Genomic DNA, 20,720 nt, shown 5'->3' on the forward strand with positions numbered 1-20,720 from the left:
AGTAAGTGCTTGATGATTGATAATTTTTCATTTTGATAAATGATTGATAATTTTTATATTTTACAATGTTGATAGACATTAGGTATTTACACATTTGCAGTTTTTTTAAATGTTTTTCTCAGAAATGTTCACATTTAAACCTTCTAAAGATTAGTAAGGGTTAAGAAGAGGTCTCAAAATACATTGCAGTGTGTACATAACTGTGTGTTGTAGACACTGATACGGTGTGTACATAATTGTGTGTTGTAGACACTGATACAGTGTGTACATAATTGTGTGTTGTAGACACTGATAAAGTGTGTACATAATTGTGTGTTGGAGATACTGCTACAGTCTGTACATAATTGTGTTGTAGACACTGATACAGTGTGTACATGATTATGTGTTGTAGACACTGATACAGTGTGTATTGTGTGTAGAAGATACTGCTACAGTGTGTACATAATTGTGTGTTGTAGACACTGATACAGTGTGTACATGATTATGTGTTGTACACACTGATACAGTGTGTATTGTGTGTAGTAGATACTGATACAGTGTGTACATAATTGTGTGTTGTAGAGATTGATACAGTGTGTACATGATTATGTGTTGTACACACTGATACAGTGTGTATTGTGTGTAGTAGATACTGATACAGTGTGTACATAATTGTGTTGTAGACACTGATACAGTGTGTACATGATTATGTGTTGTACACACTGATACAGTGTGTATTGTGTGTAGTAGATACTGATACAGTGTGTACATAATTGTGTTGTAGACACTGATACAGTGTGTACATAATTGTGTTGTACACACTGATACAGTGTGTACATAATTGTGTTGTAGATACTGCAACAGTGCGTACATAATTGTGTTGTAGATACTGCTACAGTGTTTACACGATTGTGTGTTGTAGACACTGATACAGTGTGTACCTAATTGTGTGTTGTAGACACTGATACAGTGTGTACATGATTGTGTGTTGTAGACACTGCTACAGTGTGTACATGATTGTGTGTTGTAGACACTGCTACAGTGTGTACATGATTGTGTGTTGTAGATACTGCTACAGTGTTTACACGATTGTGTGTTGTAGACACTGCTACACTGTGTACATGATTGTGTGTTGTAGACACTGCTACAGTGTGTACATCATTGTGTTGTAGATACTGCTACAGTGTGTGCATGATTGTGTTTTGTAGACACTGCTACAGTGTGTGCATGATTGTGTGTTGTAGATACTGCTACAGTATGTACATGATTGTGTGTTGTAGAGACTGCCACAGTGTGTATTGTGTGTTGTAGACACTGCCACAGTGTTTACATGATTGTGTGTTGTAGGTACTGCTACAGTGTGTACATGATTGTGTGTTGTAGATACTGCTACAGTGTTTACACGATTGTGTGTTGTAGATACTGCTACACTGTGTACATGATTGTGTGTTGTAGATACTGCTACAGTGTGTACATGATTGTGTGTTGTAGACACTGCTACAGTGTGTACATGATTGTGTGTTGTAGACACTGCTACAGTGTGTACATGATTGTGTGTTGTAGACACTGCTACAGTGTGTACATGATTGTGTGTTGTAGATACTGCTTCAGTGTGGGACAGACAACCAGCTGTTATCTGCTGCGGAGCCCAGCCGCTGTGAGTACCAGTTTGAGTTTGCCACACCTGCACGCTGCACACATCCAACGCCAGAAGAATACCAGATGAATTCAGGTCATGATGAGCTGTAATATCCTGATCTATACTTTAGAAAATGTACACCTTTTATCTGCAATACATGATCAGCATCTCTCACTTTTAATTGAATATTATATATGTTCTTGTGTCATTGAGTGTATCCTGAACCTTTAGTTGTACAGTGTGTTGTATCTCCGGTCAGTTATGATCACTACCCTGGACCCATTCATTGACATGGCTTTGTTTCTCTTTGCCTAGGCACAGAATTTCTCTTGCTCATGAGCTTCAAATCAGCAACAAATCAGTGTGATATTTTGCAAGATCAATTTTACAATTTGTGACCATGTGTGAATGATATATTGATACATTGATACATTGAATGAAATGAGAAGATGTTTTTCTATGCAATAAGAGTGGGGAGTATGCTACCACGAATTTCAGGATGTGTTTCAACATCATTGTAATTGGATGATTCTTTATAGTTTTCTGCCATCTCTACCTAACTGAAACCAATGTTATGGTAGGAAATGGGTGCAGTGTATTTATCATAATGGTATGGAGATATGATACACTGGATGATCAAGGATGAAAACTGATATATCAGGTATGACTTGTCACTCATAGAGCATGTCAGTGTATCAGATTAAATGTACATGTTCATAAAACAGATTGTAAGAATGTTGAATGTGTAAGATATTGTGTGTCTAAATAAAATTTCTACAAACTCCCAAATGTGTAGATTTTGTTTGGATGTAAGAGGTGACTGATGAGTTTCAGATGGTAACGTGTTTCACCTAGTTGGTTGTATGTCAACATACTTGGACACCCTGGGTCAGGTTCATATTGTAAACCACATTGTAGGTTTGCACAGACTTGACAGAGACCTGTTGTCTGTTGTGTCCAGATGTTTGTTCATTGGTTAACTTTAGCATTTTCGTCATCTCTGAAACTTCAGGGCCTATTGAGGTGATAACTTGTATGAAAGGTCCCAGTTATTATGTGTCCAATTTCAGATTTGGCTGCTATTGAAAATGCTATCTGGCTGTTACTCAACCAATTCTGGATGACATTTGATATGCAGCAAGTATGAGTTTATCAAAATAGCATATAGAATAAATTGTTTGGTATATTAGGTTTGTAATGTAGACAATTCCTTTGACTTTCACCTACCCCCATAATCCTAGTGTTGCTGCATTTCTTTCCCCTGAAACTACAAGGTTTATTGTGCTGAAAGTTTGCATGAATGATCTTAGCTATGTTGTCCCCAAAAATTGCTCACACAATTCCGATTATATTTTGAACCAAGGCGTATTGAAAATGTAATTTTGGGGTAATTTCTCAGCCATTTCTTCATGTGTCATTTTGACATTTGATATGCAGCAAGCTAATAGTACACCTTTAACAATTTGCACGTAATAAGTTAATACCTTCCATGCTTCCTGGATGCATTTGAACCAAATACACAAGCAGGCAGCATGTTTCTGCAGGCATCAAAGTTACTAGGTATCCTGTGTTGATGAAACTATACTGCACTGCCATCAGGTATCGCCAACCAAAATGGCTAACTCCAACAGCCATCCATGTGGACATGGTGTCAACTTTAGGGGATGCTGCTCCTTCCTTTGCCACTGTTAAGGGGGAAGCTCAGTTTAAGGAAATATGAGAGAGACCCATTCATGAAAAGGTAGTCCCTTACCTGCCACCACTGACGTAAATGGTGATAAGATACATGATAAGATTATGGATGATCAACATCACTATACTTCACATAGCTAATACGAAAAAAGTTTATTTCATAGGCCAAAGGCCCAAAACGATATAAAAAAACAACAGTGTTTTGAATGGCAAGTACTATTACTTAGAGCTAATCCTACTACTTCCCATCCGTCCAGGAGTAATCTAATTATCGAAGTCAATTCTGTTTCGTTCCTTCATGATATGATATACACGTTTGGAAAAAATTAAGTAAGTCACAATATTTCTAACAGACTTCATCAGACTAGTATTTTTAATGACATGTTTAAGTAAATATTGTAATGAAATAAATTGATTTTGTAGACAACGCATGAGAACATTATGTTCGTCGTCTATATTGGTTTTACTAACAGGACAGAGGCTTTGATCTAGTGGTAATTTGGAACATGTGTGAACCTAAATGTTTAGATTCAATACAAGTTAAATACTTTTCACATGCCAAGATATCTTTTATGGCTAAATAGAGCCTAGTGTCACTGATTGATGAAAGTTGATTCCACCACATTTGGCTATGTATATCTAGAAGTCTCTCGTTATATTCAATAAAAACTTCATTCAGATTCAAATCATTTTGTCCCATTAATATGTATCCAAAACAATATTTATAATAATGTATCTCTCAATAATTACGCAGGGTTCTCTTTCTGATGTAACAGATATATTCATTACTGCTTTGTTAATTACATTTATATTAACTGTCTATTATATATTTTCTACTAATATTTTATGATTCTCCCAAGTCTGGTTCCGATCAATTCCCCTCATTCAAACGCAGAGGGTGTAGATAAAATAACATGTAAAATACGTTTCATAAACCCTAAAAAGACACGCCCTATGGTTTTAGCTTCTCTAAACCCCCAACCCTTCCCACCATTCCATACAGTAGGGACGATGTTACTTTCAAGCAAGTGAATAGGAACGTCAAGAGAAATACAGGCATTTTTTTTTCAATATGCGATACATACACGCATATATACTGAACACCAAAAGAAACGCGAATGAAGAAGGTATAGGAAACATGATGTATTTTGTTTCAGCTGGTATAAACATAATAATGATGGATACAACACAATTCATTAGCAATAAGAAAGAGTCAGTTCTCTGGACATCAGACATCTTCTGTTTCCATTAACACAACACCACGTGACCATGCTGAAGTCAACTGAAGTATGGGTACACCTCAATACCTGGTGTGGCCCCCATTTGCATTCACAAGTGCGACACACCGTCCGTGCATGGAGTGAATAAGACGGTTGATAGTGTTCATGGGGATGTGACGCCACACCTGCAGGATGGTAATCTCGAGCTGTGCAGGTGCCCTTGGCCTCGGACGCGCCATGTTCAAACGTCTCTGCACTTCATCCCACAAGTGTTCAATAGGGTTGAGATCAGGACTAAGAGCCGGCCAGGGCATGGTGTTGATATTGTGCTGTTGCAAGAAGGCTTGAGTAATCCTGGCAGTGTGGGGATGAGCGTTATCCTGTTGAAATTGGAAGTTGCCATGTCTTGCAAAAAACGGTACAACCTGGGGCCTCAACACCTGATCAATGTAACGCTGAGCAGTGACACCATTGCCCCTACCAGCTCCAACGTTCTGAAAGATTACAAGGTCAGTTCTCTGATTTAACCCTATTCCACCCCAAACCATGACACTAGGACCACCCCACGAGTTCCGTTCAAGGACACACTGGTCATGATAGCGCCCACCGCAACGTCGCCATACTCTAACAAGTCCATCGGCACGATCAACACAATACCGACTTTCATCAGAGAACAGAACTCTTCTCCACAGCTGATGACGCCAATTCAAGCGTGCTTGGGCCCACTGTAGTCTCAGGAGACGGTGACGTTGAGTGAGAACAGGACCTTGTGATGGTCGCCTACACTGAAGCCCTCTGTCACGAAGTCGCCGTCTAACTGTGTTGGAACTTACAGCCCTCCCGTGGTTTCCAACGACGTTCCTAGCAGTTTCACTGGCCGACAGGAAACGTCCTTGCAGATGTGACCTGTGAATGTGACGGTCCTGACGTTGTGTTGTCACACGTGGTCTGCCGGTACGATGCCTGTCTCTGGTGCTGGTGGTTGTCTGGAATCTTTCCTGCAGACGGTAGATGGAGGAAACGTGGACGTTAAAGGTGTTTGCAACTCTCTGAACACTCACCAGCTTGAAGTTGCTCAATAGCTCTCTCTCGATCCATCTGTGACAGTCGTGGCATTAGTACTGACGTTGATGAGTGAATGATTCACAGTGACACTTTCGTGGCTTTTAAAGACAACATCTTCACGGACAGTTTTTGCGGCAAAAGCAGCACGTGCATTTCGGGCGTATCCATCCCACACTTCAACGTCGGTGCGTTTGAGCGCTGTGGATTAAGAGTTCACTGCCCTTAACTCTGGTTAGGGTCATTTTGAAACAATTAAAGCCCATTACAATGGAACCATAGCAGCCAACCGTTTTCACAACCATTTTCCCATATTAAATAGGAACTTGAAGATTTCGCGTTTCTTTTGGTGTTCAGTATAGAAGCAACCAATTTTGACGCTTGACCTGCTGTCAAATGTGCTTGTGCAAAACTTCCCCCGGAGACTCTACATCAATATATTGTCCACCATAGTACCACTTTTCACGTTAAGCTTGCCTACCACCCTTCCGGAATATAACGATTTTGTTTTTATACATATTGATGGTTAGACCCCACTTGTCATAATAACCGTTGTCGATAGTGCTATAATTTTCTCTGTTCCTCTATTAATACCTCATACTTGTCACTCCAACTAGAAATTCATGAATTCAAGATACCTGTCAACAACTTGCCGGAACATGAAAGATCTGTAATACCACCATAAGTATCGGGTATAAATTTACTATACCTTTCTTATGGATAGCTAATTTAACACCCTTTGAACATTTGGAGGGAAAAATTCAGTGATGAGAATACTGTTAAAAATCTGACTAGAGTGGCCGCAACAATGTTACATCCATGTTAAATAATCTCATTGATTGTGTGTAACCACCAAACCCCGCAGATTTGTTCTCTTTTAAGCCCTCTTACATCATTCAAAACCTCACTATACGTGATATCCGAGTCTAATTCTTCCACCAACCTCTCATCATTCACCCCATCATCAACCCTTCATACACTTAAGCCTCCAATGTGAGAACATCCTCTGGAGGGGGCACGGGTGGCCCAGTCGTCTAAGGCGCCGCGATTCGCTGTGCAGAGTTGCGTCCCTTGGGCACGCCAGAAACCTATGATTGTGGGTTCGAATCCCGGTTCGCCCCAATTATGTTTCTAGGTTTGTCAGCACCATACCCGTGCTCGTGGGTTTCACCGAAGTGGTAAACGTCTGAGACCTGCATCACTTCGGGCTTTCCTCCCACATTAAGCTGACACGCCGTGATATAACTGGAATACTGTTAAAAGCGGCGTTAAACCCAACTCACTCACTCACTCCTCTGGATCTGATAAACGTTTACTATTTGTTTGTGATTTATCTCTCATACAGGGCAAATACCAAAATACAAGTACATAATAACGATACATGAACGTGTAGGTACAACAGACAACATCAGTATCCCTCACCCATTCCCCGCCCAAACCCATTTATAAACATTTTGTTCAGCTTGGGTTTGGGGCTGGGCTGGTTACAAGAAGAAATCGGCGTTGTAACATAAATCCAAAATGAATTTCAGCAAAGACTATCAGATAACCTGGCATTCTTCAATGGAAGAATTATCTTCGAAATGTAATTACTATGTTCAGTAATTAATCTATGTTGAACACAGAACGTTATTTAACAAATGACATTCCACATGAATACATATCTTTCAAAGTTTTGATATAATAATCTTTGTTTAAATGTGGAACTTGAAAGGGACACAGTTACACTCCCCATAATGTACGATTTTGCGAGTTCTGTTTGTCCAAAAGTTTGAAATATATTGAAGATAAAAACCATGTGATGTTTATGTATGTGAACAATATGCCACTAAAAGAAGAAAGTATATCTTGCCATATTACACTGAATATCCATTTCTAATAAAAATTTACACAGCTAATGCAAATAGGTGATAATGTTGTCCTTCATAATACGGGTGGGCCGGTGGCCCGTTACTGAAATAAATTGTCTTTCTGTCTGTACATTGTTACAACTGTCATTTTGTTTTCTTGTTAAAAGTAAGATGGGAGATCTAGAAAATTGAATCTGTGTAAATCTAGATTTGCTTCATTTAGAGCTATAGCATTACAGTAAGGGCATTACAAAGGGGTAAGTACCCTAAAAGTCGCTACCTTCTACACATGACTGACGGACGTCAACGTGTGTGGAGACATCAAAATACGGCCTACAATCAACAGAACATTTGTCCCACAATGACCTTTGGTGGTGGTTTCCTCATGAATTGTGGTTGTGTGTCCTATGACTGTAAACTGGATTGGATTGGATAACAGTTCGAGGAAACTTAAATGAGCAGCACTACCTCAAAGAGATCCTTGAAAACAGTGTGATCCCATAATTTGTTACAGCAAGAAGTCCAGATCTCAATCCAGTTGTGCACTTGTGGAAACAAATGGGCCGTGTGAGAGCCAGGGCCCCACCTCTACAAACTGTACAGGAACTTTAAAAACATCCCCTTGTTGCGAATTCAGCATTTGGTGACCACCATTGGAAGGCGTGTAGTTAACGTCATCAGATCACGATGCGCTTACACCAGCTATTGACCCTGACAGAGAGTGTTTGTCAGAAGGCTTGGCAACAATTGTTTCGATGACTGACACCAATTAGGACCAAAAACATTACGCATGGGCCAATGCTTAACATGGGTTAAAATAATTGAAGAAGTTACATTTTTCAGAAGGTCAATAAAAAGTGAAATACTGGTCAGCAAACGTTTTATTGAGACGTGGGCGCAAATGGACATCACATGCTACATACATACTTAACTAATATATTTCGTACCTACACCCTAAAGATTTACTGTCAATGAAAAGGTAACATGTTTCTGGTGTACAGTTGTGCCATGGCAGTCTCTACGCAGGATCCAGACAGCGAGATCCCACCAGCATGTGATCCGGGCACTGACAGGCGAACATCCTCCCGCCAGGAGCAGGTGAACAGATGTAAGAACACCCACCGTTATTGATGCCACACCGGTTTGTGCCTGGAATTACATTTATATATTCCATATGAGTGTATAACCTAGGATAGATTTGTAGATTTTTAAGCAGGCTTTTCTGTTCTGTGTAGGGTAGCTAACAACACCAGTATATGTAGACATCATCTATACGCCCGAGAGACCCTGAAACAAAACTAAGCACCTTGCTGAAAGCTAATTGTTTTAACCCTTCTCAAGAATCGCTCGACCTGGGCAGTACATAGCGGTGTCTACAACTGGTCAGAATTACTGGAATAGTCATTTGTGTCACGTGAAGGGACACATCAGAAATGAAAAACATTTTTTCCCATCTGTACCTTTAGGTTGTCTGTCTTGATGCATGACCTTGACATCTAGTGGTCTTCTGAGGGTCACCGTTGTATAGGTCCTCATGTCACGTCCAGTCGTCTTGCGGACCCTGCTCAGTGATCGGCGCCGCCAGTCTGTCCAGTAGACGTAATCCTGTACAACACAAGGATTAAATGCTAAACATAAATGGATCTAAAGATAGGCATGTACTGGGATCTGAATCAATGCCAAATATTTGCATTCCTACAGGTAAAGCCAAAGTTGTAAACAATGTAGTTTATGTGGGATATACGCAAGACAAGAGAAAGTACAATACCTCTATAACAGCCACAGAGAACATTTGTTGAAGTTGTTCACTGTGGCTGAAAACCACTTCTCTTCGATTACTGCCGTCCATGTCGGAGCTGAAGATTGCACCCATGTTCCCGTCAGTCCACATTAAACGCCGTTCACCATAGTCTGAGAGAACAGAGACTTAAAGTTTTGCGAAAGGACATGCTGCCACACAAGTAAAGATTGCATTCCTTGGGAATGTCTTTGACAAAAGACCGCCTCCGTGGTCTATTGGTAGAGCGTCCGCCCGGAGAGCGGAAGGTCCGGGGTTCGATCCCCGGCCGCGTCATACCAAAAGACACCAAAAGACGTTAAAAGATGGTACTTGTTGTTACCCTGTCTGGCGCTCGGCATTAAGGGGATAAAACAAGGACTGGTCGGCTCGGAGTCAGTATACTGTGATTGAGTGGGGTATTCATGTTAAACTGCGGCATGGTATCTCAATGAGCTAGCACTATAAATCGGCATCAGTCCGGACTAGTACAAGCAGCCACACAAACACACACACGTACATGCACGTCGCTATATAAGTGCAATAATCTTGGACGCGACGTTAAACCCCTTTTCACCTCACCTCTTTGACAAAAACTAGACGTGTTTCATAACTAAACCTTTGAACCATGTACACATCAAAGACATAATGTACAAAATATAATGTACGTATATACATGTTTTACTACCTTGTCTATGTATCATTAGCATATTTATTCAACGTGCCATTACTGACAACTGACCTATGGTCAAGCCATTGGGCCAGACGATGTCGGTTGTGATGATGGCCGTCCTTCCTGACCCGTCCATCCCACTCGTTTCTATACTCGGTGTCTCCCCCCACGTACTCCAGTAAAGGCGTCTGCCAAATCAGAAGACCATTCAACGTGTGGTTTGGAAATTCAGACATAAAGTTCGTGGATCGAATGATCTAGAGGAAATATGTGCAAGCAAATGGTATATAAACCCCCGTCTCAACTAAGTAAGTGGGTGAATGAATGCTTAACACTGCAGTCAGTAATCACGCATGCAGCTATGCCACAGCGCCTGTCAATAAGAGGGGTATATTTAAAGCGACAATGGACAATGGACTGAAGTGGTGCCATTTGGTATTTTTTGTCCGGTCCAGATTTACAGGCTGCCGTGATAAAACTCAATTTTGTTGACCATTCATAAACTCCTATGCTATGAGTCAAAGGTGGGTTTTAACGTCGCGTGGAACATTTCTTTCAGTTATATCACATCGTTTCAGCTTGATGTGTGAGTAAGGCTCCAAGTGATGCAGGTCTTAGACGTCTATCACGACCATGACCATGAGAATTGTGCTGACAAACTCACTCTCAGGGCCCAATTGTCCTCAGTGCTCAACTGGGATTCCAGTTATTGGAGTCAGACACGTCCAAATGATATTACTCTGTACATCGAATAAAGGCGCCTTAGACAACTGTACCTCCCGTACCCCTCTTACACTATGAATAGTCTTACCCATCGCAGGTAACATTCCCCAACACCGACACCTAAGCTTACGAACAACGTAACAACAGCGGATGGCAATGCTTGAAGGATTATACCCTTCATTCGGATCAAGCACTAGAGCTCGTGGTCTATCCAGATGTCTGTGCACCGTCCTGCTGAATCTGGTTGCCAGGGCGACCACCCTGATAGCACCATCCGTGGAGTCCACCCAGTACAGAGCCTTGTGCAGCCAGTCAAACGCAACGCTCTCGGGGAGTCTTATCCCGGAATCGACCAACACAGTTGGAGAAAGCAGAGTGCTTCCATTCAGAGTGGCCCTATAATGTACATAAGAAAACAAACCGTTCACAAATTTACACATTGGGAGACATTACAATGCATACTAGACACACCAAAATATTATGGCCTTCGTGTGATGTTGGTCCATGGCAATATGAACCTATGACGTGTAAACCAACACATGCTTTAATGGTCTGACTGGTAACAGAAAGATATCTGCGATATAGTATACTATATGACCCAGGTATATGCAGTAGGATCACGAATGTCATTTTTTACCTGTAATTTTGTAAACAATTACGTAGCCCTTGTTAACTCTCTGCTAAAGGACAATAGGCGGACAAACCCTTAAATATCAAATCAATTATATCCGAATTTCCAATTATTTCCACGCGAAATAAAACAAAATATCTGTTTCCACACATTGGCAACCACAAGAACGGACAAATAAGAGTTATTTTGTTGATGTGTATTGGATAAACTTCACCCATGTAATCCAACCTCAGAAAAACACATTGTGAAATTTCAAATCCTATGATTGTGAAATTGATTTATAAGAAAATTCTACATGCAGCAATAGACAAGGTCGGATTTGAGAAATTGATAAATCTGGGGGCATTTGCGTTAATTTATGGCATACAAGCTTTACAAGTGTATTGAGGAGTGATGAATACAAATCTGCTGAATGCCAGGTCGAAATTTGAACAATAATACCACAACATTTAAAATCCAAAATCCAAAAGTCTGCAAATGAAACGTATTCATTCGCATATCTATGCAAGCATATAAGCTAGAAACTAGACTTAAATGTGCTTTTGTGCCTATGTTTCTAGACATGAAGAATCGAATGACACCATCAAGTTTTAAATAGATTACTAATAAACAACGTTTGAACCAAATAATTATGTTTAAATCAAATATATCCAATGCATTTCAATTGAACTTGACTTTTTTTTCCTGCATCACCGTTCAATTCATATATACCTTCAGTGTGCTGTACATTGTACTGTAGACATATATGGATACTGCTTTGGCAGAGAACCCTTTATAAACATGGGTGATAATGGTGCTGTTTTTCCTCCTAATCTGGGGCGGTCGGATAGCCTAGTGGTTAAAGCGTTCGCTCGTCACGCCGAAGACCCGGGTTCGATTCCCGACATGGGTACAATGTGTGAAGCCCATTTCTGGTGTCCCCCGCCGTGATATTGCTGGAATATTGCTAAAAGCGGCGTAAAACCTCCTAATCTAGTGAAGTGGTGCTTTGTTCACTTCTCAGCCGACACCGTCAACATCAACGAGAATACACATGGTGGAAAGGGAACTGTACGCGCCACTTAAGTGGCTGCATGGCAGCGTGGTCCACCGGAAAGTAATATTTTTAGTGCACTTGACTTTACCAAGGCAGATACCTTGCACATTCCTGAAGCAATGAATGATGTAATTGCTGCTCCTAACAGAGGAATGATTGAATGTCAACCCTATTGTTAACTCTCGGGTGACTGGTTCACACACACAGTCACCCACAGAATGCCCTTCAGCAAAGAAGGCACACAAAACTGACATGGCATTGATCAAATCCCACAAGCTCATACACTAATGGCTTCATGGACATTTTACAACCAAACAGCTAGCGAGACCAGTCCAGAGTAGACATCAGCCAGTTACTTGCCAATCACACAAGCTCCTGCTTCAGTGACACGGTGAACATGGTAGTCAGACGAGTGCTCCATGTAGCACAATCAGTGGGGCAGCAACGTGTGGTGTTAACAGTGGTGAGGGTCTGTATCCGAAGCGTAAGGAAGTGAGATGGTCAGAGTATAAGGATCTGGTAATACCTTGCCTTCGCGGCCTTCCTGCAGCTGTGAACCTTCTTGCTGTTATAGGATGACACATGAGTGAGTCTGGATTGTGTGAGCTTTGGATAGTGTGAGCTATCTTGGGAACCAATGTAGTAGTAGAATGATCCGAATGCTACATTCTGGTGGGACGTCATGTATATGGTGACCACCCTGCTATGCTTCACGAGAGCGCTGCGTGATTGATCTTGGGATCAGTACCTTTATGCCTGAAAAGGTATAGGGCCATACTTCTTTACTTGCGGACATTCCGTGAACTTCTGTTATGTGGGGAACTGTATTCTTGCCTGAAATGACTTTCCTCCCACTTGAAGTCCTTAATAACAAAACAACTTTGTTGTTAAAAGCTCCGATCGTACTTCAATCAGGTTTCTGCAGATCAAAGTTCTGAGTGGCTAAACGCTACTGGAAAGAAGAGGCTAGTGGGCATCGTGAGGATAGCATCTGTACTGAGTAGATGGACACTGTCCTATAACCTTAGGACAATCATCACACACCACTCGTTATGTCCGTATTTTAGGATACCGGATGTACCGGATGTTATACTGTAAGCATGCCCAGTGGGATTCTGTACTTAAATGCGGGAGAATGAAAGTTGGAGCACGTGCAATTGTGTTTTTTTCTGAAAGTTTAATCTGTGCCATCCGAACAGTACACATGGGAGCAAATACCAGAGTATTTGAATATTATTTTATTGCTTCATGAGGTATCACTCAAAGCTGGCACGAGGACCAAACGCAAGAAGTGAAACCAACCAGTGTCTTGTCAGTTAGAGAGTTGGTCCCTCTCCCGTCTGACTGGTCAAACGTCCTGGCTCTGGAGGAAAATAAAGGTGATCTCGCTTTACTCCTGTCTGATCATCTCATTGAAAACAGCCCCGCAGATAAACTGACAGTGCTTACAGGAGATGGATTTGCAGTCAACAGTCAAGTTGTCTGATCAGTTGGTGCTGATAACGAAGAAGCGGACACTCGGCCGATCCTGCATGCATCTAAGCCCATATGGAGGCGATAGTCATACCATTTCGTGTCACAGCTGTGATTCTTTTACTTCTAGCACACTATGATAGAAAAGCATGTAAAAATCTCTATATGAAAGCTGTCACTTCAAAGGCTCTAAAGTACGTTCCGGTGTATGAAGTTCACAGGTTGCTTCATGCTGACCAAGTAATCACAATACTTGTCTTTCATGCAATGTCAGGATGTAACTCTACATCTCAGTTGAGTGGTCAAAGCAAGGAGAAAGCATGACAGGTGTTCAAGTATCAACACAAGGACCTGATTGGCCTCAGCACTGGTCTTTCCTAAGAAAACATAGCAAAGTTCATCTGTGAGTTGACTGCGTTACACGTTGACACATGCAACAAAGCACGAGTCAAGTTGTTTTGTATAGGTCGTACACTAGAAACTCTTCCATCGACCTCAGATGCTGTCTGGAACCAAGGCGCAATGAGATGGATGTACCTGGGCGGCCAACTTGTGCCAAGGTTCCTCTCTCTGTCTCCTGTCCCATCCAGTTGTAGTGAGATCATATCATGTGGGTGCACGAGGGGATGTACCAGCAAACGTTGTAGCTGTAGGAAACCACGCCTTCCATGCTCTGAGGCATGCTAGTCCAGCACATTTGGTGACAACTGTCGGAACAACAACAACAAAGACGGCGCGAAGACGTACATGCTTATCTATCAGGGTACAAAGACCAGCTTTGTATATTAATTGTTGGTCTTCAGTCAATATGAAAAAGAACTGTCTCTGTCATATTATGTGTGAATTACATGCACTTAGGCAAGGTTCACACAGTGCCGATTATGACTCCCGTTTGAGATCAGACAGCGCTACGACACGAAAAGTAAAAAAGTCGGATTACTTTCCTCAATGATCTGGAATGTCCTTTCATTGTCTGAGCGCAGTCGTATACGTTCGTAACACAGTCCTACGGGTCGGGAAAGGTACAGAGAGGTCGGCCAAGCACTCCCGACAGTATGGTGCGTCCCGTAACATTCGGGAAACTCAGCCGATTTTGCCTAGACGGATTACAATCGTGACTATGTCTATGTGACTAGATTCTGCTGTATCGGATCAAAATCGTAACAGTGTCCTGTGGATCAGGACGCTGTCGTGATGAACGGGCATGAATTGTTCATTGACGTTTCTTGTCGATTGAGTACAGATTGCGTCCAGATCTTGCCGAATGCGAACCGTCTTTGTCGGTTCACTGTCCGGTCACTGTCTGATCTCAATCGTATCGCATTCAGGTGAATCGGGACGCTGTCGGGACAGATTTGGTCGTTTTTTTACCATGCGGAAGATACAAATCGGATCAGATTCGGATTGAGAACGGGAGGATCGGGACAAATTCGGCTGGAAACGGCTGAATTGGGACGCTTCCTGAACAATATCTGATTGTTTGTGAATTTCCAGCCACGAAGCACAGGATCTTGATTAGACTTTTGACAAATTGTAATCGGGAATGGCCCTATCCAGTAAAAATCCTGAATGTGTGACTGAGTCCTAAACGATAAAAGTTGCCTAATACAATCATTAATATGTGTCTAATCAGATTCATTTCACACAATATTACATATACTGATGGAAACAAATAAGGAAACACCACTTCATCCTTTATTTATTCCCAGGTTTGTGCAACACAAAGCTTGCGAAGAAACCCGGAAAAGAATAAATAAACACTTGTTGTTTCCCTTTAGCATATATAACATTGCCATTTATTTTGTTGCCTACTGTAGAGAATTACTCATATGATGCACATACGCACTGTAATATCAAGATACACCCACAACTATCTGGAACATATGACTCATAAATGCAAATTTTACACCAAAAAATACAGACAGCTATAAAAGGTAGTCTCATATATTTATTAACATGATTTGCTCCCACGACTTTTAATAAACACATTTCCACAGATTCTACCTAGTCTACAAGGCAAGACATACAAGACAACAGGCAATATATGCAGAATATGAAAGAATCGCCGATTCTGGACAAAGGTTGATTGTATGTGTATTGCACTTTGGACATCTTAGCAACTCACATGTTCATGGTTTTTGACTTGAGATCTGCCCAGAAGACACGCCCTGTTTCCATGTCAACGTCCAGTGCGCCCGGTCGCTTCATGGCTGGCTGGCGGCGGATGTCGACAACCCGGGGGATGGGGGAGTCCAGTTGGTCTATCACACGGAGTCTTTGCCAATCCACAACAAGAAGGGCAGGGGCAGGACCTACACACGCACTTACCACTCGTCATCCCCAGCACTGTGGTAACACACTTAGATACTGTGGTAACAAACATGCATGTTTATTGCTGTGTGTTACCACAGTATCTAAGTGTGATCATCAGTGTAATGGACCCGTGATAATCAGGGGTAGAATAGGTCTTCAGCAACCCATGCTTGCCGTAACAGGCGACCATGCTTGTCGTAAGAAGGGACTAACGGGATCGGGTGGTCAGACTCGCTGACTTGGTTGATGCATGTCATCGTATCCCAGTTGCGTAGATTGATGCTCATGATATCAATCACTGGATTGTCTGGTCCAGACTCGATTATTTACAGACCGTCGTCATATAGCTGGAATATTGCTGAGTGTGGCGTTAAACAACAAAAAAACAAACAAACAAAGAGAAAATCAGTGTAATGGTCACTTATGTCCTACCTCCATCTAAGTGTGATCAGCAGTGTAATGGACACTTAAATCCTACCTCTATCAAAGTGTGATCATCACGGTGTAATGGTCACTTATGTCCTAACTCTATCTAAAGGTGATCAGCAGTGTAATGGTCACTTATGTCCTACCTCTATCTAAGTGTGATCAGCAGTGTAATGGTCACTTATGTCCTACCTCTATCTAAGTGTGATAAGCACGGTGTAATGGTCACTTATGTCCTAACTTTATCTAAACGTGATCAGCACGGTGTAATGGTCACTTATGTCCTACCTCTATCTAAGTGTGACCAGCAGTGTAATGGTCACTTATGTCCTAACTCTATCTAAACGTGATCAGCAGTGTAATGGTCACTTATGTCCTAACTCTATCTAAGTGTGACGAGCGTGGTGTAATGTTCACTTATTTGCCTACCTCTACCTTAACGTGATCAGCAGTGTAATGGTCACTTATGTCCTACCTCTAAGTGTGATCAGCACGGTGTAATGGTCACTTATGTCCTACCTCTATCTAAGTGTGATAAGCACGGTGTAATGGTCACTTATGTCCTAACTTTATCTAAACGTGATCAGCACGGTGTAATGGTCACTTATGTCCTACCTCTATCTAAGTGTGACCAGCAGTGTAATGGTCACTTATGTCCTAACTCTATCTAAACGTGATCAGCAGTGTAATGGTCACTTATGTCCTAACTCTATCTAAGTGTGACGAGCGTGGTGTAATGTTCACTTATTTGCCTACCTCTACCTTAACGTGATCAGCAGTGTAATGGTCACTTATGTCCTACCTCTAAGTGTGATCAGCACGGTGTAATGGTCACTTATGTCCTTACTCTATCTAAGTGTAATCAGCAGTGTAATGGTCACTTATGGTCTACCTCTACCTAAGTGTGATCAGCAGTGTAATGGTCACTTATGTCCTATCTCTATCTTAGTGTGATCAGCAGTGTAATGGTCACTTATGTCCTACCTCTATCTAAGAGTGATCAGCACGGTGTAATGGTCATTTATGTCCTAACTCCATCTAAGTGTGATCAGCAGTGTAATGGTCATTTATGTCCTAACTCCATCTAAGTGTGATCAGCGCGGTGTAATGGTCACTTATGTCCTACCTCTACCTAAGTATGATCAGCAGTGTAATGGTCACTTATGTCCTACCTCTATCTAAACGTGATCAGCAGTGTAATTGTCACTTATGCCCTAACTCTATCTAAACGTGATCAGCAGTGTAATGGTCACTTATGTCCTAACTCTACCTAAGTGTGATAAGCACGGTGTAATGGTCACTTATGTCCTACCTCTATCTAAGTGTGATCAGCAGTGTAATGGTCACTTATGTCCTACCTCTATCTAAACGTGATCAGCAGTGTAATTGTCACTTATGCCCTAACTCTATCTAAACGTGATCAGCAGTGTAATGGTCACTTATGTCCTAACTCTACCTAAACGTGATCAGCAGTGTAATGGTCACTTATGTCCTACCTCTACCTAAACGTGGTCTGCAGTGTAATGGTCACTTATGTGAGGTTTATATATCGATGTATAGGGGCTACTCCATCCTACTACCAGGGAAGCTCTATGGATGTATAGGGGCTTCTCCATCCTACTACCAGGGAGGTTATATGGATGTATAGGGGCTTCTCCATCCTACCACCAAGGAGGTTATATGGATGTATAGGGGCTTCTCCATCCTACTACCAGGGAAGCTCTATGGATGTATAGGGGCTACTCCATCCTACTACCAGGGAGGTTATATGGATGTATAGGGGCTTCTCCATCCTACTACCAGGGAGGCTCTATGGATGTATAGGGTCTACTCCATCCTACTACCAGGGAGGCTCTATGGATGTATAGGGTCTACTCCATCCTACTACCAGGGAGGTTATATGGATGTATAGGGGCTTCTCCATCCTACTACCAGGGAAGCTCTATGGATGTATAGGGGCTTCTCCATCCTACTACCAGGGAGGTTATATGGATGTATAGGGGCTTCTCCATCCTACCACCAAGGAGGTTATATGGATGTATAGGGGCTTCTCCATCCTACTACCAGGGAAGCTCTATGGATGTATAGGGGCTACTCCATCCTACTACCAGGGAGGTTATATGGATGTATAGGGTCTACTCCATCCTACTACCAGGGAGGCTCTATGGATGTATAGGGTCTACTCCATCCTACTACCAAGGAGGTTATATGGATGTATAGGGGCTTCTCCATCCTACTACCAGGGAGGTTATATGGATGTATAGGGTCTACTCCATCCTACTACCAGGGAGGCTCTATGGATGTATAGGGTCTACTCCATCCTACTACCAGGGAGGTTATATGGATGTATAGGGGCTTCTCCATCCTACTACCAGGGAGGTTATATGGATGTATAGGGTCTACTCCATCCTACTACCAGGGAGGTTATATGGATGTATAGGGGCTTCTCCATCCTACTACCAGGGAGGTTATATGGATGTATAGGGTCTACTCCATCCTACTACCAGGGAGGTTATATGGATGTATAGGGGCTACTCCATCCTACTACCAAGGAGGTTATATGGATGTATAGGGGCTTCTCCATCCTACTACCAGGGAGGTTATATGGATGTATAGGGTCTACTCCATCCTACTACCAGGGAGGTTATATGGATGTATAGGGTCTACTCCATCCTACTACCAGGGAGGTTATATGGATGTATAGGGTCTACTCCATCCTACTACCAGGGAGGCTCTATGGATGTATAGGGTCTACTCCATCCTACTACCAAGGAGGTTATATGGATGTATAGGGGCTTCTCCATCCTACTACCAGGGAGGTTATATGGATGTATAGGGTCTACTCCATCCTACTACCAGGGAGGTTATATGGATGTATAGGGGCTTCTCCATCCTACTACCAGGGAGGCTCTATGGATGTATAGGGGCTTCTCCATCCTACTACCAGGGAGGTTATATGGATGTATAGGGGCTTCTCCATCCTACTACCAGGGAAGCTCTATGGATGTATAGGGGCTACTCCATCCTACTACCAAGGAGGTTATATGGATGTATAGGGGCTTCTCCATCCTACTACCAGGGAAGCTCTATGGATGTATAGGGGCTACTCCATCCCACTACCAAGGAGGTTATATGGATGTATAGGGGCTTCTCCATCCTACTACCAAGGAGGTTATATGGATGTATAGGGGCTACTCCATCCCACTACCAAGGAGGTTATATGGATGTATAGGGTCTTCTCCATCCTACTACCAGGGAGGTTATATGGATGTATAGGGGCTTCTCCATCCTACTACCAGGGAGGTTATATGGATGTATAGGGGCTTCTCCATCCCACTACCAGGGAGGTTATATGTATGTATAGGGGCTTCTCCATCCTACTACCAGGGAGGTTATATGGATGTATAGGGGCTACTCCATCCCACTACCAGGGAGGTTATATGGATGTATAGGGGCTTCTCCATCCTACTACCAGGGAGGTTATATGGATGTATAGGGGCTTCTCCATCCTACTACCAGGGAGGCTCTATGGATGTATAGGGGCTACTCCATCCCACTACCAGGGAGGTTATATGGATGCATAGGGGCTTCTCCATCCCACTACCAAGGAGGTTATATGGATGTATAGGGGCTACTCCATCCTACTACCAGGGAGGTTATATGGATGTATAGGGGCTTCTCCATCCTACTACCAAGGAGGTTATATGGATGTATAGGGGCTTCTCCATCCTACTACCAGGGAGGTTATATGGATGTATAGGGGCTTCTCCATCCTACTACCAAGGAGGTTATATGGATGTATAGGGGCTACTCCATCCCACTACCAAGGAGGTTATATGGATGTATAGGGGCTTCTCCATCCTACTACCAGGGAGGCTCTATGGATGTATAGGGGCTACTCCATCCTACTACCAGGGAGGTTATATGGATGTATAGGGGCTTCTCCATCCCACTACCAGGGAGGTTATATGGATGTATAGGGGCTACTCCATCCTACTACCAGGGAGGTTATATGGATGTATAGGGGCTTCTCCATCCTACTACCAGGGAGGTTATATGGATGTATAGGGGCTTCTCCATCCTACTACCAGGGAGGTTATATGGATGTATAGGGTCTACTCCATCCTACTACCAGGGAGGTTATATGGATGTATAGGGGCTACTCCATCCTACTACCAGGGAGGCTCTATGGATGTATAGGGTCTACTCCATCCTACTACCAGGGA

The 20,720-nt window shown here is 42.4% G+C and overlaps 2 protein-coding genes across 9 annotated transcripts in view; one reads left to right on the forward strand and one right to left on the reverse strand.

Annotated features, from left to right (window-relative positions):
• The window catches only part of LOC124118787 (glucosidase 2 subunit beta-like), a 57,882-nt gene extending 55,475 nt beyond the window's left edge, over positions 1 to 2,407 (forward strand). For all 3 annotated transcript variants that reach the window (XM_046481066.2, XM_046481065.2, XM_046481068.2), the window contains one exon: positions 1,579 to 2,407. In XM_046481066.2, the coding sequence (XP_046337022.1) occupies positions 1,579 to 1,728 (150 nt within the window). In that variant the 3' untranslated portion in view covers positions 1,729 to 2,407. The remainder of the gene's footprint in view (positions 1 to 1,578) is intronic.
• Positions 2,408 to 8,308: 5,901 nt separating this feature from the next.
• LOC124128812 (low-density lipoprotein receptor-related protein 4-like) overlaps positions 8,309 to 20,720 on the reverse strand; it is a 110,710-nt gene continuing 98,298 nt past the window's right edge. For 5 of the 6 annotated variants that reach the window (XM_048399793.1, XM_048399792.1, XM_048399794.1 and 2 more), the window contains 6 exons: positions 15,881 to 16,067; positions 10,790 to 11,011; positions 9,962 to 10,080; positions 9,211 to 9,353; positions 8,903 to 9,047; positions 8,309 to 8,591 (listed from right to left, as the gene is read on the reverse strand). In XM_048399793.1, the coding sequence (XP_048255750.1) occupies positions 8,461 to 8,591; positions 8,903 to 9,047; positions 9,211 to 9,353; positions 9,962 to 10,080; positions 10,790 to 11,011; positions 15,881 to 16,067 (947 nt within the window). In that variant the 3' untranslated portion in view covers positions 8,309 to 8,460. Of the gene's footprint in view, positions 8,592 to 8,902; positions 9,048 to 9,210; positions 9,354 to 9,961; positions 10,081 to 10,789; positions 11,012 to 15,880; positions 16,068 to 20,720 lie in introns of those variants that run through there. The other variant, XM_048399796.1, reaches the window with a different exon arrangement.

This window comes from Haliotis rufescens, unplaced genomic scaffold (genome assembly GCF_023055435.1).
Source record: "Haliotis rufescens isolate VD_foot unplaced genomic scaffold, xgHalRufe1.0.p SCAF_2, whole genome shotgun sequence".
Taxonomy (NCBI): Eukaryota; Metazoa; Mollusca; class Gastropoda; order Lepetellida; family Haliotidae; genus Haliotis; species Haliotis rufescens.